Raw genomic sequence first — 24,296 nt, 5'->3', positions numbered from 1 at the left:
TGTTTTTAGAGGGCGCTCGTACGCTTTATTCACAGAGAAATGAGATCTGTGGGGCGATCAACTCTTACATTGTTAAGACCAGTACAGAGATATGGTTCAATTTGAATGCAGCATTTTTTAGGTGCACTTTTAGATTGGATGGACCTCTTTCGTTCTTGGCTAATGAGATTATTCTTTGTTTATTTAAAACAAATATTTAGGTTGATTTTGATAAATCTGTTATTTGCTTCAGGAATACCGCAGTCAAGTTGTTCGTTGAAATTGTAAGGTTCAATTCAAACTAACAGTAAATTAAAGTTTGAGTGTTTGTAGTGTATCTTTAGTTCTTCAAAGGATTAGTTAGATAGACAGATATCTGGGTGACGACAAGTTGCAAGCTTTATTAACTTAATTTATAACTCTCATTAACCGACTTAAAAAAAACAAGATACCTTAATTTGATTAATTGCAATCTAATTTTGAATATACTCTGAAGATTTTGGTAACATTCTTGCTAAGTCGTAATACGGCTGCTTCATGGTTTACAAAAAGAGGAACACTTTCTTTTCATCACAGTTGTGTAAAGTAACGTTTTCTGAAGAGTAAGTTCACGTAAATTATGATATCATTACACGATGTAATAATACATGCAGATAGAAGACTTACACTAAATTTGTGTCAGATAATATAAATGTATTTTATCCTGTATTATTAGTTCGAACAGTTTATTTCTTATCAGCAGGTGAACGGCCACAGCCACACGGTTAGATTGGTTGATATTATAATTATAGGAGTTAACGTTACATGGCTTGACTAGGGAGACGAAAACAATATTACAAATAAACACACACGTACAATTAAGCGTCGTTAAATGTTAAATTATTTTCACCCATAACCTAACCAAATATGATCAGGTGTAACATTTATTATGGCCACAGAAGCCTTTCACACTCATGCCGTTCCTGTCTCACCCTCGAAATGGATCAACTAGTTTTGTGTGTTATAATTTCTTCTTGGTTAACATTGTTTCCCGCCAACTCCCAAAAGAGGGGTTAAAATATACTTCACATACGTCAACATTGTTTTATTTTTATTTATATAGTAAGATATTGAACCGAATGTAGCCTCATACTACAGACAAATAATGGAACTTAACCACGCCAATTCACCCACCCCCCTACAATTCCCCTTCCTTCCACTTTAATCTTCCCGTGTAATATTGGTGGTGCTGCATATCTTACACACCAACAGTTGATCATGACGTAATATATGCTAATGATATCAAAATTCCCAACCGCCATCCACTTCCCAGCGAACCAACTTAATTTCACTCGTGCTTAACTTGAACTTAAGTGCATGTTATTCATTTACGTGTTTATTATCAGAAGGTTATTAAACACTGGCATGAAAATAAGATCGATCAGCCAGTTTTCCAGTCAAATTTTCTCGTTACTTAACCAAATACTCCTTATCGTAATGCAAACAGATGGAGCCTTTCGTTTTGTCAATCTTGAACTTTGATGTGTGTTCTGTTGTATTTGTTTATTAATTTAATGATTATTATCAGTACGTTGACTAATTAAACACATAAAATATTAAATATGGGAACAATCATTACCTTGTATCACTGAACTTTGTATCAATCTGATACTATCGCTTGCTTAGAATAAACTGTTACAATATGTCAGCTTGTGGTATACCACTAACTGCGCTGTTAACGAAAAGATATATCTCTTGCACCGCAGACCACAAAGTCACACCATGAAGGTTACAATAAGCCATTTACTCAGTCATATGATGAAACGCTACAGAATCATACATTAAGTTGTGAGACGCAAACTATTTTGCCTTTGAATTACATATAAAAACAAGTCTTTGGAGCAGCTAAACAGTCCTAAACAGATTCTAAATTGGTTTGAATGATATCAAATGATTTTCGAACTTACGTAAGTGTACGCCAGAATCATATCTAGTTTATACATATTATCTACCGGTTTCACTACATTTCTGTCGAAGCTCATCTGAGGTCAGACGGGACCAATACTTTTTTCTAGAAAAGTTTGGGATGAACTTGAAGAGAAAGTTTAAATTAAAGGCACACAGAGTGATAGCGGCATTTTTATCAGAGAAGAATTTCTTTATCTCAACCGCAACTATACCAGCCTCACCTGTTTTGAGAGTTACTGGGTAGTCATAACCTTCTGTGTGATCTTGATGCAGACCAAAACAAGTTATTACATAGACTACATGTGACATAGAGATAGCACTGTGGACAATATTTATCTGATTCGTTTCTTTTATTGCTTCCATTGATATTACAATTTCAATATACATGAACATCTACGATATGTACTTATGATATGGTAACAGATAAATGGCATGAATAGCTTGTAATTGTATCATAATGAGAGACCAGGATCGCCTCAAATGGAACAAGTGTGTTTGGTTGCAAAATTATATATTTGTACAAGCATACAGAAATATGGAAGATACCAAGAACAATTACAATTATTTCCATGGAAATATCTAATATCATAAACAGATACTGCAACGCAGGGATTTCGTCCACATGTATTTGTTAATTTGTGTTTGTAAAGTTATGTAAATATTGAATTTTGCGGGACAGGGCTTGGGTTATATCGGTATTCATAATATCCAATTGCGTTAAAGCAAATACGACAAAAACTGAATAACAATGAAGAGATCATGAATATTCATGAATCATCAACCAGCACCATTAATTAAGTGAAGCAAAATAACGATACAAGAAGAATGAAAGATATGTATGGAGAGCCGATCATCGCATTAAAGGTTCATGTTAAATATACTGAATATTATCTTCGTTACTATCATTTTAAAATTTTACTATTATACGTCAAAGTCACGTGTCCTATTGTCTTCGGGGAAACATCATTAGTGATCATAATAATGGAACGAACAACTGGATAAAAAACAATACATGTCATTGTTATTCATTAATGTCTAAGACAATGTTTTAGTATGATTTTGAGTAACACAATCAATGGTGTAGCGGTAGACAGCCAGTCATTGTTAGTATTATAACATTTAACAGTATTCTTCTAATATTCACTGTTTGACGCGTGAGTAATATCAAAGATTAATTCATGATAAAGATATAGGAGGAACGAAATAAAGCAACTAAATCTTGGAAGAAAGTTGAATTATTAAATGGTTGAAGAAGAATGAAATCTAACTATTAATGACTAAATATAACAATAATTAGAGCAAGTATTAGATGTAGTCTTAGAATTGTTATAAATCGAAGGAAAATATCGGAATATAAAGAAATAAAGAAGATCTGAAATAAAATGAAAGAAGTAGAATCATTTATAAGGCGCATTAACAGAACAATGAAAGAATAACATGAAGAGTATATACTATACAGAGCCGATGTTTGTATGTAAGGATTAATTGATATATACATAATATTATCAGCTTTACTAAGAAAAAATTATGTCATGCTAAAACAATAACTGTTTAACGTTCTACTTATTTACCTTATTAAAGAAGACTGTTAATGAAGCAATTAATGAAGACAAATTGTAAAATTTCAATAGTTATTCAAATCTACAAGTCTTGTATCTTAACGAATATTCCAGAATGGATATTTCCAAAATCAAATGCATTTTTTGCTCAAATGCGTCAGTGACCTAAAGTGACTTGCACATTGATTGCTAACCTATCACATAATATTAAAATGATCCATTGCTTACCTATCATGTAATATTAAAATGATCGATAGCTTACCTATCACATAATATTAGAATGATCGATACCTTACCTATCACATAATATTAAAATAATCGATAGCTTATCTATCATGTAATATTACAATGATCGATAGGTTACCTATCATGTAATATGACATGATCGTTGTGGTTGATGCTCCTTTAGTCTCACAAACATATAGAAACTTTATGTGATGCAGTAAAATAAAAACTTGAAAGAAATAATACAAATGAAAAATGAAACACAGAGAATATACCATTGTATTTAATGTTTACTTAAAAATGTACAAAACATTATCAGCGTTATTATGTTCAATCTTGTTAAATTAAGTAAGCTCATGTCATGGTTTCTTGTCCTGACAGCGAAGGCTTTAATAAGGACTATAATAACAACGGAGAGCATCAGAAGACAAGGGTGGGGGGGGGGGGGGGTATGACCACATCTACTGTTATATTGCTTGGTTTAGAATAATGAAACATAATTGTATCTAGCCAACCATTGCCTCGGGGACGATATTTAACAAATTTAACAATAACATAGTCTCAACCAACTCAAATTATTACGTACCGATTACGTCATATATTTCTTCAATATTCTGGTCAAAATGTGTAATGAAAAAGGGAAAAAATGGATAAAAAGGTATAATGAAAAAAAAAAACTTTCTACTTGTTACAAATCGTTACACAGTTTATATTGAATCATGACATCATAGCCTGCTATAAGCCAATATACATTTCCTGAAACATCGCGAGTGAAAGCATCCCTGTCAGAACTGTTCACTGTTAAATGAAATTTGAGTCAACAGATTATTGAAAATAAAATTCAAATAATCTGTTTGTAGAAAGAACAATACAAGGAACAGACAATTGCTATTGTTGGCGATTATTTCAAATTCATATGTATATATAGAGTGAAGACACATGAATTATAAGAGTATACAATCACATGTGAAACATTATATAACTTGATTGATTGTTGGACGTTGAACCGTTATACGGATACGTTTAGTGAGGAACAATAACTAAGGTCGTGATGCACACGATATATATATATATATATATATATATATATATATATATATATATATATATATATATATATATATATATATATATATATATATATATATATATATATATATATGTCATTGTCACTGGCCTTGGCAGTTCCAATGTGTTGTAATTCACTCTGCTTTCAATAACAAGGGTTAGGTTTCAATGACGTTTTCGTTTGAAGCCAACTAGCAAATATTAATGTTACTCACAAACTAAGGGCATCAACCCGATCCCCCCCCCCCCCCCTCTCTCTCTCATATAAGCTACAGCCATTGAAACACTACGGACATCTAACCAATTTGCCCCATATTCAGTACACTTGATGTGATGATAATTTCATTCAAAATCTGTTGAAACTTTTTGGAAAGCTCTTTTCAGGAATTGAATAATGTTCAAGTGAAAAAGAACACGTGACACAAAATAAATGTCGTGTAAGTGACAGTAAAAGCATTGTTGATGTTTTAAGTATGTGTTCACATTATTTTAACTTTCTACTAAATTGGGAACAACAACTAGACATGTATAGGTATAAAAGTAATATATTTCGTGAATTAAAGTAACGTATGTTTGTTTAAACTGTGTATGTGTGTGTGTCTATGTATGTTTTGCACACTGTCTGAGTACATGTCATTATTATAAGTAACATACCAACCACTCATAATCAATCTCATTCTGCAATGTACTTTCTATTATCGGTCAGGTACATCACTAAATCCCATCCATCAGTACATATAGTCCTACAGGAATAAGTGAATTGATGACGAAACAATTCGTGCTGTGCGTTATATGCAAATGTGACATACTGAAATTCAAATTGGAGGGTCTTATTGACATCTTGAAGTGCTAATAGTATTAGACAACCTTCCAAAATAAATATAAAAGTTAAAGTGTTTGTTACTTCGTCCTTTCAAACTTGATACTAAAGTGATTTGATGACGTCATCTTGATGTTGGCGACTGCCAGGCGATGCTCAAATTCTCCTATATCATTCCGTAAAGAGCTGCAATATAGATAAATGTCACCAGATGTAGGTTAACTCGATATCATTACAAATTCATCTTCAAACTCGCTAACAAAGGCATTTAATCGGATAATTAAATATATAAACCTGTAAATAATGAACACATATATGCTCTTTGTAACGTTGACTGATACTTAGGGACAAAGACTACTTGTTCAATTAGTACATAGATATTAGCATATTTTATGCAGAACGATTGAGTATAGTAGAACTAATGCACTAGAGAGAATGCGGCTTGGAAGCAGTGCGCCACCAAATCAGTGCAACAGCAAAGAAACAGGGAAATATCTAAGAATAATGGAATCAGTTGCATGCAATACTTCGCGTCCATAATAGATAGTAGGCCCTCTGACCCCTGACCCCATCACCCCACCCCCTGACCCCCATCGATTCAAGAGTGTCTGACATTACCTCTGTTTCATGCATACTGTAGCCATGTGTAATGATGTAGCTGGTACCAATCACTACAACACTATACCAACATAGCATGATGCCATATAAGGTTTTACTTTCTATCGTAATATCTAATAATTATATTATTAACTAATAGCCTTATTCTATCACCTAATTGTATAATGAATTGTGACTTTAAATAACGTGGATGCAGATATGACTTTGCAAAAGGTCCCTGAATAATGCATCGAATCACCTAGCCCAGACTCAACTCTCTTCTTATTCACAGATTGAAATGATGTTACACGTCCCTAGAAGTCGCGTCACCGTATTGAAATCAGATAATGTTCCTCATTAGTGTTTCTTATAATTACAAATTTTGTTTACATTTACATTAAATGGAGAGAACTAATGCGTGATTTGTATCCAGTGGTTGGAATACAAGACCAACAAGCACTAGATCCCAATATAACTGTTTCAGCGATATTACGAATGGTCGCTGATAAGCAATACATCTACTAGAAAGGGAGGTTGAATATTCGCCAAAATATGTCAACTTTTTTATTGCTTATATCGACATAACATAAAAGACAAAATGCGGAAGGTACATAACATCTAAAATTGAATGATGTTGACTTACAGTTCCTGCTTCCTCTACGTCATTCAATCAAATCCCGCAGTCTTTCACGTACTCTATTGAAGACCCTCTAAATAAGAGAAAAATAAGACACGAAATGAAGGCACTGTAGGAACAACCAACTATACACAAAAGGCCCAAAGTAGTTATTAACACAACTTTACTTTTATACCTAAGTATAACATAACTGTCTATGGTTCATTCTTTCTAAAACAATGGATCAGTATATAAATTTAGGCCTGCACTGAGGAGCACACATCATCACCAATGTAACTTTAAAGGAGCGTTCAATAGATGTAGCACCTTTTAAAGGTGTATATCTTGAAAACAGAACAGTTATTGGAACGTTACCAGCTCAGATTTGTCAATTTATATTTATCTAAAACGTATCAAGACTTAAGTCCTGTCTAAATAAAATAATTAATAGTTTATACCATTATGTTATAAGTTATATCAAAAAACAAGAAATTGTTGTTATTCGACCCCTTGTATCCCCCCCCCTCACCCCTCATCATCTACAATGACTTCAACATTCATATTAGGAGTGCTCAAATCATCACTGTAACCTTCTTTCTTTTGCTAAGTTTGGAAATTTCTAACATAGAAATTGATTAACCTGAGGCACTGTCATTATATATTCAGGAAATAAAAGTTAGTTAAATTAAGGAAATAATCATTTTCTCGGCTCTAAAGATTTTCGTCGCCAGGACAGTTTTAGTTAGCGTTAGTCACATACATATATCAAATTAATATTTCAAAACTGTAGAATCTTGCTCCATTACTCGAAGGAATGAATACTTGATTATTACGAAGTAAAAGCGCATTCACAGATTTTGCATAACATGATGCAGAAAAGTGTTCAAAGTCTACAAAAAAATGATACTTTCAACAATATTGTCGAAGTCATGGAAATTTATAACCACGTATTCTAAATCACGTGACATCAACCCATATGCAATCAAAAACTATTCTGTATTCCCTACCTTTAGACCTACATTCCCATCGTCGTCACAACTCTGAAACGAAGAGAATTATATATAATTGTTAGTTGATGAAAAGATATTTAATAAAGAATTACGCAACGTTAAATTTGACACCAAATTAAATTTAAAGTATATTTGACCTCCCAATAATTGAAGTTTGATATCCATACATACACATTAAACATGTAGCATTGAGATGTACATTCAATGCATGCGATATCCATACATACACATCAAACATGCAGTATCGAGATGTACATTCAAGGCATGAGATATCTATACGTACACGTTAAACATGTAGTATTCAGTTTACGGAAAATGCATGGAATATCCATACATACGCGTTAAACATGTAATATTCAGTTTAGAGTCAATTCATGAGATCTCTATTCAAGACGTTAAACATATTGCATGGAGTGTACAGTCAATGCATGAGATATCCATACATACACATAAAACGTGCAGTATTCAGTGTAGAGTCAATGCATGAGATATCCCCTCAATCCCCCCCCCCCCCTCCCCAACCTCTCTTCATCGACATACATGAAACACCCTTTTGTTCTTTTTGCGCTGATGTCATAACTCATAAGTTTAGGAATAGCTTAGGAATAACAAGTATGGGATATAATTAGTGCAAAACACATTGACCCAGCTTCATAGCTTAAGATATAAAATATATATAAATAAATATACTTCGGTACTTTGTGCAATCATGTTACCGTCTACATAAGAAAATCCAAGGGGGCAAGCACACGATTGTACAAAATAATTATTAACCAGTTTATAATCAACCAATTAACCGATTGACCGTCATTAATTAAACTGTTTTTGTCAGTTGTCTGGGACTGGGGGTGGTCTGGAGTAGCAAAGAGAGGGGCAGCATTGTTCTGAAAAGAGTCTAAATAAGTACAAGCTCAACCATTTCTTGGTCTTGGGTGGCTCCTAGCTAGGAGAGGTGCAACATTGTAAGTGGGTTCTAAAAGGAGTCTAAATAAGTACAAGCTCAACCATTGCTTAGATTAAGGTGGGGATACTTTTCTCTTGTTTTTGTGGGTTGGCTTCGGTGGATGGGTAAAGGAGTGCGGCGAAGCCCCCGTAAGCTGCAGCATTTCAGATAGTTAATTACCTCAGCTGGTAGTTCTGGAGCACATAAATGTCAGAGAGTAATTGTAAGCCGCACAGTTTCTTGGACTTCTTGTTCTCTCGTAGCAAGTTTAAAGCACTAAAAATACATTTTAGAGAATACATATATGTCTCCGATATGTATTCTAAGCCCTGGTGGGGGGGGGGGGGCTGGGACTTCAGCTGTGACAATTTTCATATACTCAGTCCTTTAAAGCGGAAAAGAGCACTGGAATATAATGAAGCCCGTACGGTGGTCCAGGGGCCAAGTCTGTGGCAGAGCGTCCATATAGTCAACGGGGGCGAATGCCCCCCCCCCCCCTGACGGAATCAAATGGACTGCTGGCGCCCTTTTCAGCTTTTACCACTTTTACTTATTCGCGATTGACTTTTTTATTGCACTCTCATCTACCTATTGACATTTGTCACATTTTGTTGGTGTAATTTTCTGACAAAATGCTCTAACGGCGGTCTTTATTTTATCGGCACTTTCCTTGTACGAAGCTATTTTCAATCTACTTTTAGACGATACGCCACGCGCAGTGGCTAATATAGTAATAAACACTAACCTTTATGTCGGCATGTACGTTATACGCCGCTCCATGATCAGTGTGTTGATTAGGGCAGTAGGTTACAACAGGTATTGTGTCAGGGCTAGGAAAACATGCGCACTCACAAAGATACCACAGGGATTGTGATTAAGCGCATGTACTTTCAATACCCATATAAACTTCCGAGTTGTCACAAATGGCGATGACACCTATATATTCTTAGATTATCTGCAAATTAGCAAGGCCCGGAAAGGGTCATTTCCGGCGATCTAGGGCGTATCTTTTCTCAAAAAAAATTCTTTACGCTCCGCGCCAACCTGTGGTGGCGCTCCACTTATATAGTGTAAAAAGCGCCACTACAGACCATTCTTGCCCCCTGACAAATACCCCTAGCTCCGCCACTGGGCCAAGCACCCGGAAACTGTAGCATTGGGAGATAATTCTTACTCTTTTTTTGCTACTTTGGTTTTCAAGGGCGACAAGTCCCAAAATTGCATCATTTCAACACAATATAAGATGAGCGGACCTACCGTCCAAGTAATTCTCCAGAGCTTTAGGGACTATAGATCAGAAGATATATAAATGAAAATCGTAATGAATTGGAAAATCAAGAACAGTGAAAAAACTTCCAGCCTCCATCGGGATATATACAGGGATGTGCCCAGGATTTCCTGAGTGCCGGGAATACTGATCGCCGTCCTGGGGGACAGTGGCGTCATCAGACTTTTTAGTCTGGGGGGCACAGGGGGGCACCAGCATTTGATGGGGTGACAATGTGGCCTATAGCCAGGGGACGGGCCGAGGGTCCCCCCAGCATTTACTAAAATTATTACACCTATATAGTATACGTGTGCATCGGACAGATCGACAAGTATGCATTGAAAAATGGGCAGATGCACGTTTCGGAGCCTTGGTAAATATTGAGGGGGGGGGGCTTATCATGCATTTGCCCCCTCAGCTTTTTCATTGGGGGGCTGAGCCCCCAAGCCCCCGGTTCCGCCGCCACTGCCCCCCTCCCCTTTGGAAAATTTTCTCATACGGAGGATGGGCTAGATGCAAAATGCTGCCACATTTGATGCTAAATTCGATTTGAAGATATCTCCAGAAATTGCTATTTTTGAGGTAATGATTTTAACAAGGCGCAGAATTTTGCAGAGGATATGAACCACATGCTGTCGATATAATGCCTAACCCTATCAATAGAACCTACATTTGTTGAATTAATGTGTGCATGACCCCCGACTCCTTTCTTGTCCTTCTCGTTTTCGCCCATTATCTATTAAGATGTAACAGGTTCCAGCATCGTTATTGGCTCCTATCAGGGATCTCACCATGCAATCCAAAGTTTGATCACACATCGAGTATGGCTCAGCATGCAGGTGTGAACATTCGCCATTTGTTCCTAAAAGCATCTGGCCTCAAATGACCTCTGCACCCCCTACACAACAGGGTTAATATATGGGTCCACAAATATAGGCAAGTATGGTGCCTGCGGACCCTCACATTCTCACATTTCGTCAGCTCCTAACCTGTCAACCTCAGACCAAGGCAACATACCGCAGTACCCTCCCTTCTCACAGTCATGTAGCTCGCGAAGCGGACGTGTATATCCTCTGGTATGGCGTGAGCACTGACACATTCAATGTAAATATCGACACCTGTTGTGATGGCGCGGGTTACGACTTCGATACCCGACGTTCAAGGATAAACTTTTTCATTTTTTGCAGCTCATTTGAAGAAAATACGAATTACCGTGCTTCTTTGTCCTTATGAAAAACCAACTCAGATGATGGGAGTTGAATATAACAAAATATATATATATTTTTTTACCAACCCAAATCTCAGATGGGGGGCACTCGGGGGCACTAGGTTTTCCGGGCCCCCCCCTTGGCGACGCCACTGCTGGGGGAGGGGCGATTTTTTAAGGTGCTCAGATGCTAAATGCTGACACTTTTGTATCTTTTAAACACTTACACAGGTACTAGTTTTGCTAACTATTATCATTTTTCATGTTTTTTTAGTGAAATATATTACGTACCTGGTAAAAGTTATTAGTTTGTTTCATAGAGATTTTACAAGGGACCGATTGAGAGCCGTTAGTAATGTTTCTTGCATGCGTAACTGATGCATTATTAGTCTGTATAATTTTGGCATAGGCTAGGCCCAATTTATGTTGAATATATTGTTAGTAATGTCGGGATTTTAGATGAAAATAGTGCTGGGCGGGATTCACGATTTTTAAGACATTGCTGGACGGAACTTTTTTAGTGCTGGGCGGGCCACCAAGTGCCGCCCAGCGTGGGCACATCCCTGTATATATATATTGAAAACGTAATGACAAGGAAAATCTAGAACAGTGAAAAAAACTTACAGCCTCCACCGGGATTCGAAAAAGCATCCCGCTTTGTACGCGGAAACCCTAACCACTAGGCCATCGACGCTGATTGTATGTTCAGAGGTTCGAAACTTGTAAGAAAGGTGGTTATTCCACTGTAGGCGTTTGTCGCCTGTATCGAACAATCCTAGTTCTTTTCTGGTGACATATTTGCCTTACTCTAGAGATCAAACATGATTCTAACCAACTCGAAGTCATTTGTGATTCCTAAAGCCGGATCTCGAAAGAGATACTTTGAACATAGTATCATATATATATATATATATATATATATATATATATATATATATATATATATATATATATATATATATATATATATATATATATATATATATATATATATATATATATATATATATATATATATATATATATATATATATATATATATATATATATATATATATATTTATATATATATATATATATATATATATATATATATATATATATATATATATCATATCATACTATTTTTGTATATATTTGACATGTTCCTGGACGTAATAACATATTGTATTTTGTTTCGACATGTCCATATGAAATTGTAATATGTTGATATCAAATTGAACATTGACACTTCACTTTCTTTTGCGACATCTTTGGAACGTTTGGCTCTCCGTCACATTGACTCACTTGTAGTTGTTGAGATAATGTGTTTACAAGCTAGCAGACACATCCACAAACATACACGCACACCTGCCCCCCCCCCCAACCCACACACACGCAATCCAACCTGGTAACATTGGTGCTGTGCTACTACCAAGGAACCAATCAAATCATCCAGACATTATTTTTCTTTACCTTGCTGCAATTTAATTCAAATAGAAGCACTTTAAGCATTTTTGTAGATTCGTTTTAGTAACATGTATTCCCCTTTTACTTTCTTGTATTTAAATTCATATTAATGTATTGGTTTTTATATTTCTTAGTCTTTGGTTCTCTTGTTTATGAATATTTAAAATGTTGTAATGGTGATAATTCAAAGGAATAATATATGCGCCGGATTTTTCTAATGAATTCGAGTAAGATATTTTTTTACGGAAGCTATAAGTGAACATATTATTTGTTTAACGGTGTAGCAATATTATTGTAGGAACTATGAATATGACCGCTTGTAATTAGTCTCAGCAGGTGATGAGAATAGAATCAACTACAGCCCCAATTCTTACTTGTATAAGAAGGTGAAGCTGGTATGTGCATATGTCATGAGATATGTAATAGGTCTGATTTAAGTTCCGATGCTGGTTAAAAAGTTACCAGGTTTTTAATGAGTTCAAGCATCTATCAAAGTTATAATAATTCATGAAACTGGTGAAAACTCGTGCTCTTTGATGGCGATTAAGTTGATACTGTAAACGAAACCAGCTATGTTAATGCTACATTCGTTAAGTTAGTCTTGTCATCCAACCATTGCTTTAAACGGATCATGCTTCTTCAAATGAGAGTCTACTGCACATCTAAGATGCTTTTAACAAAATACAGAAAGCAAAATATATATACGACAAAGGCTTAGAAAATTGTATATCCGTGACGCAGTATCTTAAAACATTCGGTGTCATATGCGTGATATTTTGAACATTGTGTTCGTAAACAGCGTCAAAAAAATACGTGTCTAGTTATTTGGTTACCATGGTATCTAGACAACAGAACGAAGCAGTAGTATAATTGCCGTAACATACTGACTGGTATTATGGTCTTGTTGTGTAAATGTGCGTGGAAAGTGATTTAATCACAGCTCTACGGAATAATCGGTAATGCTTTACTCTAAAGAGCGAATCTGGTGCCACTAAAATAATATCTTTGCAAGATCTTCTTTTACAGTTTATTCCAAATCACGAATATAATATTTTCACAATTTACAAAATAGTCTTCAAATTTCTTTCATATTATCAGTAAACGTTTCACCTCTTCTTTCATTTATATCAATCGCCAAAATGTCCAGTATGTGCACTCTGGATAACGGTGAGTCTGATGTTCACAAGCAATTTCGTTTATACATGCACTCCAAACACAAACGATAGGTTATGAAAACCAGTTTCTGATATGATTTTAAAACCATACAAAGAACAAAGTTACATCGCGCTGATTTACATCGGTCTCCATCCGTTACCATAACCAGTTCATCCTCATTTCTGACCTAGAAACTACAGGTATTAAATGTGTAATATAAATTAGTGTAGGTGGAACCGTCGGAACATTTACCTTGATAAATTTGAGTAAATAATTGAATAAGATTGAAGATTGAAGAAAGAGTAGCAAAAGTGGACTTTTACAATTTCTGTACTTTGTGCTGTTTTTGCTACAATCTGCTGGTATGTAAACTTGACTGTGAAAGGAATGGGGAGGACTTTAAAACATAATGTTACTGCAGTCCAACAGGGAAGATTAAGGTAAGATTTTTAACAAACAAATATCCATGACACTATATGTGAGGGACACAAATTGTCTAAATCTGGATCAACGACAAATAATTCACTGATTAGGAGCAGTCACGTGATTGTGACAACATATCTAGATATCTTAGTGAGTTGCAGGGTATCCAATAATTCTGCGAATATTTCACGGTTCGGTCAATTTTCAACCTATGACGTAATAGGCAGCTTTAGTTAATGAAAGACCAACTTCTCCTTACACCAGAGAAAACGAAGAAAATGAAAATAACCAGTGAAAACCAGGGAGCCTGCTACAAAGACAAATATGCAAGGGCAGCTACAGTAAGCTACAGGGTCGGCTAAACGGACTTTTCTTACGACTGTTGTATGTGCCATGATGAACATTTGCAGCGACATTATTTGAACATAAACAAGAACGGTACAGCATGATTGACAACATTCTACGGTTTCATATTTAATGTACATCGAGACGGTGAAGTTAAAGCAGGTTATATTCAGTTCATTCCTTTAGGTATACACTAATTTGATTAAGATATTTGTTAATGTCATTCATTTTTACTACAGCTAAGTTTTGTCACAGAAGAATACTACCAATGTCTTAGGAGGATGTATAGTGGTATGTTGGAAACATTATCAGGTGCGTATCCAGGGGGGGCGTTGGGGGCGCGCGCCCCCCGGGTAAGAAAAAGAGGAGAGGAAAAAAAAGAGAAGAAAACAAGGAAAAAAGAGGGGGAAAAGAGGAGGAGGAAGGAAGGGAAAAGAAAAAGAAGAAGGAGAGAAAAAAGAGGAGGGAGTAGAATAAATATGCCAAGACACCAGGAAGAGAAAGACGAACAGTGACATCATTACAGCGCTGATCCATATTATATACACAGGGTAGCCAGTGACGGATCGAGGATGTCGGAAGGGGCGGGCGCATCACCCTACCCCTTTCACCGACAACTCCATTTTTGACGTTTCCATTTTTCCTCTCTGACTAATGTATCTATATATATATACTATATATGGTCTACCATAACGCGTGTGTGTGTATGGACGCCTTAAACCATTGTGCTATGAAACCAACTGTGGCTGGTCGGAGTCGTCGGAGAATATGACGCATATCGGGAAGGGGGCGACCGCCCCGAGCATATATTTTTTATGATATCGCTATTAAATTCAAAATAGAAAATGCTTAGATGCAACTTACAAGGCAGTGGAAGTGTCATATCCAGCGATCTGGGAGGCATTTTCGGCCAAAATTTTCTTCTACGCTTCGCGCCAATCTGTTGTGGCGCTAAGCTTAGATAGTTTGCCTACAGGCTTCGCCCCTCCCTTGGCAAAGTATTCGCTACGCGCCTGTTAGAATTTGTAAACCACACAGCAGATATCACATCATATATCAGTGAGCATGAAAATCGAGGTTCCAGGATGAACAGCCTCAAAACTGTCGATGTGTGTAGTCATAGTAACCCATTTGATTTTGGGGACTCTAACAACTTTACCCGAAAAATATAACCTAAATTTTTCGCGCGCCCCACGCGCGTTTAACACGTTAATATCAATATCATATAAGTAATCATCGGTTATTACCTCGCATGTCATTGTGTACCGTGCGGTTCGTGGAAATTGCGCAGTATACCGCGGGATGCTGTAAACAACGACATGTCTTATGTAGATGGAAAAAAAGCATGGAGGTCCAATTATGTCAAATTCTCTTTTACATCAGTAATGTCGAATTAGTGGGCCAAGCTTACAACTTTATTTTAATTATCAAGGAGATATTTTTTAAACTATTCATTTCCTTTAGCTACATCATTGCAATTTATTTTTCTTTCAGTAGGAGCCCCTGCCTCCTACGCCTATGTGTGTAGTGTTCGGTTGAAGGAAATATCTGCTATTTTTTTCATTTCCTTCAACCAAGTTTTATAATAGCCGTTATAAGAGGTTTTAATATCTCTACACCAATAAATTAGTGTCTGAATTTTCGAAAATTTCCTCACCAACATTCTTCATCATACTTCCCTCTACTCGTGTAATTTTTACCGGTCTGTTACGGGTTCAAGGAGGTTTTTCTATATTGGTTGTCCATAGATGACATATTTTTGCAACATTATGGGTATGTTTTGAAGTGAGTTTATTCACGAGAAATGTGAATTTTCAAATTCTGAACAAATAATGGGCTGAAAACCTTGAAAAGTGGGGCTGTCGGGTATTGTGGACCGCGACGTAGAATCACCTACAAAAGCAATGATCCACAGGAGATGCGATCAGGTAGAACATGATGTGTGACTGGTGAAAATCTTCAAAAAGGTTATGGATGGAAAGAAAACTATTGGGAAATACTTGGTTCTCAGGTAAAACTGTACATCTGGTTGGTCATTTTCAAGCCCGAGAAGTGCCATTTCCGGTGATCTGGGGGGTATCAAAACCAGAAATTTTCTTGTACGCTCCGCGCCAACCGATGGTGGCGCTCCGCTTAGATAGTAATTCGCGCCCCCCGGGTTAGAAAATCCTGGAAACGCGCCTGATTATGCAGCGTCGGTTATGTCAATTATGTTGTTTCAAAGTCATACACGCTACTAGTGTTCCACTAAATGCTGAAATGATATGCTCGGTTGTTAAGTATAATACCAATGCTAATGATTTACTTACAGAATGTTATTACAAAAATATATAAGTATTTCTGTTCACATCCACATTTTTATCAGTTAGTTTCAACGTTTGGAAGAACGTGATACAAAAGTTAACGTGAGTTGTTCTTGTATTATTTGGCGCCCTCAACCCTCCACCCAATCCTAGACACTAATGATAAGCAATGAATGAGGCTGGAAGGTTCAGGTGTGGCAAAATAATATCCTTAACAATTGTAGATAATTATCAAGATACAAGAAACAATTGGCCGATGACAAATTATGAATATTAAAATCAGATTACCATGCAGTTACCGACTATACCGTAGTTGGAACAACTCCACTCCAACCCCCTACCCACCCCGGATCCTGACTCCTTCAAAATCTTCGAATGTATGTATGTTTGTGTCTGTTAAAAAACGATGGAATTAATACAAGTATGTGTCTAATATTCATATTTTATCAAGTGATTGCACATGATTGGGTTACCATGGCATCGGTACAACATAACAACAAAGCGGGTTAGTAGAGCTGCACATATTACTACATAGTTTCTTTCTATCTTCTAATTTATTCCCATTTAACACAAATGCAATAATCACCATCTCCCCGCAACCCCCGCCGCCGCCCGGTCTAAAAAGAAAGAAAAAAGAGTAATAGATCGGAAAACTTGCAATGTCATTAATGAGAATAGCTCCTCCTCCCTTCATATATACAAATGACCAAGATCATGGCAAGCATTACCATTCAGAAGAATATACTCATGTTTATTGGTTTCAAATAAAAACCAGACCCGTCCTTCCATTATATCTATGCCTGCTGTACCCATACACTTATGTCAGTTACGTATACACTAATATTGACAAATACAAATTTAAGCATTTGTTTCTTCAAATCCCCTAAAGAAATTTTAGGAAAAAAATATTTTTATTAGTAATATTTAATTCCAAAGGAAGAATACCATAATGGATATTTGTGTTGTTTCTTCTACAATCTGCTTGTGACAAATTTGGCAGTAAAAGGAAAGATAAGGACCTTGAAACGAAATGTTACTTTATTTCTTCAAAATCACACCAAGTTAGATGATAGTAAGCATGGATTTTAATGGAATGGAAACAAACAATTAAAACATGACAATTAATTTGTGGGACACAATATTGTCTGAATTTAAATAAACGATAAATAACTCACTTGTACGTAGCAGTCACAACATAACTACATATCTTAATTAGTTGCAGGGCTATCCAGTTATGTGTGCATATTATATGGATTGTTCAAAGATATGACGTATTACGTAACATGAAGCTTTATTTAATTGCTTTAAAACGTCTACCCAGTTTTAAATTTCAATTTTATTTGAGTTGAACACTACAAAAGTATAGAAACAAACTCAACATAAGTTTCTAGAGTCAAATTTCACATACATCTGTTCCTATTACTAACTTCCAATATTCCCCATTCCATTCTGTGCATTTGACCAATTTACAAAATACCATAGAAATAGTTTAAGGTAATTTGATAAGCCTTTTACAACAATTTAAAGTAATATATATTAGTCTAAAAGTCATGCATGGGAAACCCACGTCTCATACCAACAGAAACAATTTAAAACATGTCCATGTCTATAACCAGGGAGTTGGTACAGTAAGATACAGGGTAAGTTCAACGGTCGGTTACAACATAAATCAGGAGTATGGCTGTAAACGCAACATGACGTAGGTAATAACACTGCATACGTACGTGATATTATCACGTCCGTGCGTGATCATTATTACGTACGTAAGTAGTAGAATTACGTACGTACGTGATAATTATTGCGTACGTACGTATACGTATTACGTACGTACGTAATCCTTGTTTTTGACCATGTCCTCTCTAGACCTTTGTACTTTCACAACCCCTCAAAATAATTAGACGGTATATGTCAAAAATGATTGACATATACGTAACAAACATGTCAAAAAGTAAACCTTGTATATTTATCTTTACAATATTTGTAATACTAGTTCACTGATAATCTCACTGATATGGAAGTTGTACGAGTGTTTCAATATAGAACTAATCATTGGATGGGCTGAATAACATTCATGAAAACAATGCTCGCATATCAAGACCCTCCACACAGCCCCTCCCCCCCCCTCCCCCATTCCCAGTTCTAACCCAGGAAAAAATTTACCTCAAATTTACCGCGGTAACATACCACAATTTTACCACGGTAAAACCGGGGTAAAATCGCGGTAAATTTGTTGTACATTACCGCGGTGTTTTGGCCCTATGGACGCGGTAAACCGCGGTTTACCGCAGTAAATTACCACAAATTTACCATAGTTTTACCTCGCTTTTACCCCAATTTTACCGCAATTTACCACGCTGTTACCATACTTTTACCGCACTTTTACCACGCTTTTACCCCAAATTTACCACAGTTTTACCGTTCTTTTACCCCAATTTTACCGCATATTTACCACGCTCTTCCTTAGTTTTACCTCAATTTACCATACTTTTACCACAGTGTACCATGGTTTTACCCCAAGGTTACCATGCTTTTACCGTAGATTTACCACACTTTTACCCTAAATTTACCAGTTTTACCGTTCTTTTACCCCAATTTTACCGTATATTTACTACGCTTTTACCTTAGTTTTACCTCACTTTACCAGGATTTTACACTAATTGTAGGACAGTTTTACCTCACATTGAGCATAATTTTGTCCTAATTTCAATCAGCATGTACACCAAAAATTTCTTGGAATTTCACCCATTAGTGTATTGTATCATAATTTGGCTATATGCCTTTACCCTTATTGTAATGGTTGTATGCCTGACATGTAAGTCCACAGTTGAAGCATGCAACAGTTTTTAATTTATCAAATCCATGGAGGTTTCACACATGAGAAAGCTTTATTGAGTTTCAATAACCCTAGCTGGTATGATTCCTGACTATCTTCTTTAGACTTAACTGGTAGTCCAGATTGGACTTTTGATCTCCAATTGTCCTCAAAAACTTGGTTTAAATGAAGAGAGTACTCTGTAGAAAGATACATAGACTTGTCATGTCATTTAATGGACCTGACAGAGAATACCAAAATCTGAGGACACTGATTGGTCAATTTTTGTGTGTTCAGTGTTGAGGCACAGAAGCTATGCCTTATGTGTGCTAGTTTATATAGTTCTTTTTTTCATTTTAAAGGCTTTTAGGTTCTCCCTCATGATGAAAAAAGAATTAAATGTTGTCTCCTCTCAAATTTATCAGGGATTACATGAAGGAATTCTCTATGTATTTATCTACTGCTTTTTTTTCGATTTTCTCTTCTTTCTTACACGGCGATCTGAATTCCGCTTTTCTCTGAATGTCGCAAAAGATTACGTTGCATCTTTACAAACTGAAACTACTAGAATTTAGTTTCCTTCACTCATTGCTGTATGTTTACATGCAGTGACGGCTGTCTCGAAATGAGTTTTATCAAACACAATAAGAGTGATTTTGTCCATATACTTTAATCTTACTGAATTATTCGAATATTCTCTATTAGTGTATAAGGATACAGTATTGTAGTATATAGCTGGAGTCCCAGTTGTTCATGTTTTGTACAAAGTGTATATTATTTCAGATTTTTCTGGTTGGAAAATATATTAAATCACATTTAGATGAAGAAATAACGGGGTTAATATGAAGAAAAAGTGTTTCCAATTGAATACCTGGAGTTGATCTATTTAACGTTAGTTTCGTTGTCTAATATTTTAATATCTAATTAATATATTTAAAAAATGACCCTTGTTGCCTTTATTCAAAGTTGATTTGACAGTGGTAGAAGAAACTAAAGAAAAGTACTCACAATTATATAAGTCTTTTTAAAGGATTATATTTCACCTCTTTGAGAGTGAAATGGACACCACGTAACTAACGTTAAAACTGTGGTATCCTTCAACAATCGAGTAGTCTGTAAATAATTTCATTGTGTTATCTTTTCAGTAGATATATCGTAGAAAAATGTTCACTATTTTCTGATAAAGAATGCTTTTTTCGTCAATGTTAGCAAAAATATTATAACAATCCTGATTTAATTAAAACTTAACATGCGTGTCTCGTTTCTGCAAGCCAGTATTGTGCCTTTATATACCTGTGAGAGAATATCTTGAATAATAAAACAAATTTATGGTTGGGTAATAAGGGACACACGGGGCAACAATAATAAAAGAAATCTGACCAACATTCGGGAGCAGGAGCAAGAATATTTCGGTAAATTTTTGTTGTTTGGAGTCTTCTTGGTTTATCACAATCTAATTCAAATGCTACCATCAACTAAGTGCATTTTACTGATTATGTTGTCACTATTATTTATTTTATATTTACTGGTAAAGTAATACAGAGGGCAGGTTAGCTCAAATAAGCTGACCAGAATGCATTATGAGAAATAGCTGTTAGAAAGGCGCACAATCTCTTACCTGCCATAGACCGGTCTGTAGATTGAGGCGACGAGAACCATTAAGACCTTGATTGTCCCATACTATTGAATAAAAAGAACGAAATTGATGAAAATGCAAGTGCCATATAAATCTCTTTTTTTTCTTGTCCTTTGTTTTGGGAGGGGGGGGGGCTGGAAGGAAATATTAAACATTACATTCACCAGATTTATATTGGCCCTCGATGATACCTTCATATCAGTTGAGAAATCAATCTGGTTGATTCCTTAAGTTTGATCTTATTAGTTTATTATTATTATCATCATCTCAGTGGTGTAGCTGATCAGTTTACAATCATTATATCTCAGTAAGATTACCGATCAGTTTACTATCATGATCACCTCGGTTTTATACCTGATCATTTTACAAGCAATATCTTATTAGTTACATAACCAATCATGTTAGAATTGTTGTCATCTCATTAGCTAATCAGTTGTACACTTATCCTACATAACACATGTGAAACAACTCAAATAGGAGTGAATATTGAACTAAATTAAGAAAACAAATCATAGTCGAGTATTTGATGCTCAGATCAAGAATAATCATCCATGAGACGATGAACTGATCAGAGAACACTCAACATCAGTGACGTCATCACAGATCATGAAAGCCAATAATTTAAATGTTGATAATAGAATAAATACTATTTGGATTTATGGCGCTACAAGCCTAGGCAAATCATCGTCATAATCACGTGATCACATTTCCAATGTCCTGAGAGTATTTCAGCTGTGTAAACTAAGGTTTGTATTTCTTGTTTCCAGTCACTTTCTTAGGTATATGTTTGTTTTCAACTGTATCAAGACTATATACATCAATCTCTCTACTAGTACCTTATATGGAGGAGGAAGGTATGTATAATCTAACATCGTGTTATTATGACTTGACATTCACAATTGTAACATTGACCAATAACGCTGTCCAAATTTCTTAGAAGTTTTAAGAAATCTACATTAAAGTCTGTTATCAAGAGGAGTGTAAATGGAGACAAACAACACTTACGTGCAAACACATATTAATGAAGATAACATATCAATATAAATTATGTTTTGTGTCGTGGTTTGTCTTTCAGATCATCAATAAGTGCCGTGACAAAACTACAACACGAACTAAATAGAATAATCATCAGCAATTGTATAACAATTACAATAAGTGTTGAATTGAAATAGAACAGACCATTGTAAGGTCCCTTTGTTTCTGTTTGTTAACATCTTCTGTTTACTGAATTTGAATGCTAGTCTAGGCTATCATAGCCGATTTTACAAATATACCATAATTGCAGTGTGAACTCTATTAATAACCGGCCGTTTTACCGGTCCAGAACTACCCACCTGCTGTAACTAAAAGCACATCCCTAGTTTTACGGTTATGATTCAGTAACAATTCTGAGGACAATATGACAAATGCTCATTTCCACTTAACACAAGAAACACGTATCTAGTTTGAATAACCACGATAACTTCTTTTTCATCATAGACTACCAGGCGCGGCGGAACGGAAAAATTATTGGGGGGCTAATGTGTGGAGACTATCTAAGCGGAGCGCCACCATCGGTTGGCGCGGAGTGTACAAGAAAATATTGGGTTTTTTCAAACCCCCAGATGGCCGGAAACGGCACTTTCCGAGTGTTTTATGCTGCCAATACCTAGCCCTAAAATATGGGTCTCAAGCCTGCAATTTCTCATATTGCACGTAAAAGTCTGTAAAAACATTGTGATTTGTATATTCGATGGTTTTTTAAGAGAGTAGCTATTACTCGTAGTGTACTCGCAAAGATGTTTTTGAGTATAGTAAGGGCGGTGGCGGAGCTAGAGTATTGGTCAGGTAGGACAAGAATGGTCTGTAGGGGCGCTTAAGCGGAGCGCCACCACAGGTTGGCGCGGAGTGTACAGACAATTTTTGAGTAAAGATACTCCCTAGATTGCAGGAAATGACCCTTTCCGGGGCCTTGCTAATTTGCAGATAAACGGAGAATAAATAGGTGTCGTCGCCATTTTGTCGGAAAATTACACCAACAGAATATGACAAATGTCAATAGGTATATGAGAGCGCAATAAAATAGTCAAAAATCACGCAAGTAAAAAGTAGTGAAAAGCTGAAAAGGGCGCCAGCAGTCCATTTGAGTCCGTCAGGGGGGGGGGGGATCCGCCCCCTGACTGTATATATGGACGCTCCGCCACTAAATAAGGGGATGTTGGAGAACTGGCTGAAATGAGGCAAGTCATTGGCCTAAGACGAAGTTGTGTTACGCTTACCGGTACTCACACTCACTGCTTCCACTTTTCACGGGGCGTGAAGACGCGGTTGGGGTGACAATGTGGTCTATAGCCAGGGGACGGGCCGAGGGTCCCCCAGCAAGTACTAAAATTATTACACCTAGAGTATACGTGTGCATCGGACAGATCGACAAGTATGCATTGAAAAATGGGCAGATGCACGTTTTGGAGCCATGGTAAATATTGGGGGGGCTTATCATGCATTTGCCCCCTCAACTTTTTTATTGGGGGGCTCAGCCCCCCCAAGCCCCCCGGTTCCGCCGCCACTGTAGACTACCATAGCCTGCAGCATAGGTGCATTCATGGTCGTTTAAGCGAAGGATGGATACTTTCTCTTGAGCATCATATTTATTTAATGAGTAAGAACATTGAACATTCGATAAAAAAAACATAATTGATATTTTTTTTGGAATTTACTCGTTGACCGATGAAGAAGACTAATTGAATTATATCTACTCTGAATTACTCTCTTAACTACTACTTGCAAGGTCAATGGATACTCTTAGAAACACAGTAAGCTGCCTTACTCAAACATATTGAATCTTTTTAGGACATTTTAGCATCTCAGCGAAATTCAAAGAAAATGTTAAGTTCAAACTGCGACAGATACTACACGTTATATGGAGTAAAGTATACATCGTTACCTCATCAAGAAT

The 24,296-nt window shown here is 36.2% G+C and overlaps 1 protein-coding gene across 1 annotated transcript in view; it reads right to left on the bottom strand.

Annotated features, from left to right (window-relative positions):
* Positions 1-4,809: 4,809 nt before the first annotated feature.
* The window catches only part of LOC139954917 (uncharacterized), an 81,768-nt gene continuing 62,281 nt past the window's right edge, over positions 4,810-24,296 (bottom strand). Inside the window, exons 6-9 of the mRNA XM_071954907.1 lie at positions 21,344-21,405; positions 7,819-7,851; positions 6,839-6,905; positions 4,810-5,784 (exon numbers count right to left, since the gene is read on the bottom strand). Of these exons, the coding sequence (XP_071811008.1) occupies positions 6,858-6,905; positions 7,819-7,851; positions 21,344-21,405 (143 nt within the window). The 3' untranslated portion in view covers positions 4,810-5,784; positions 6,839-6,857. The remainder of the gene's footprint in view (positions 5,785-6,838; positions 6,906-7,818; positions 7,852-21,343; positions 21,406-24,296) is intronic.

Source organism: Apostichopus japonicus, chromosome 17 (genome assembly GCF_037975245.1).
Source record: "Apostichopus japonicus isolate 1M-3 chromosome 17, ASM3797524v1, whole genome shotgun sequence".
NCBI lineage: Eukaryota > Metazoa > Echinodermata > Holothuroidea > Aspidochirotida > Stichopodidae > Apostichopus > Apostichopus japonicus.
Note: the sequence above shows the minus strand (reverse complement) of the source record. Positions and strands in the feature narration are given on the sequence as shown.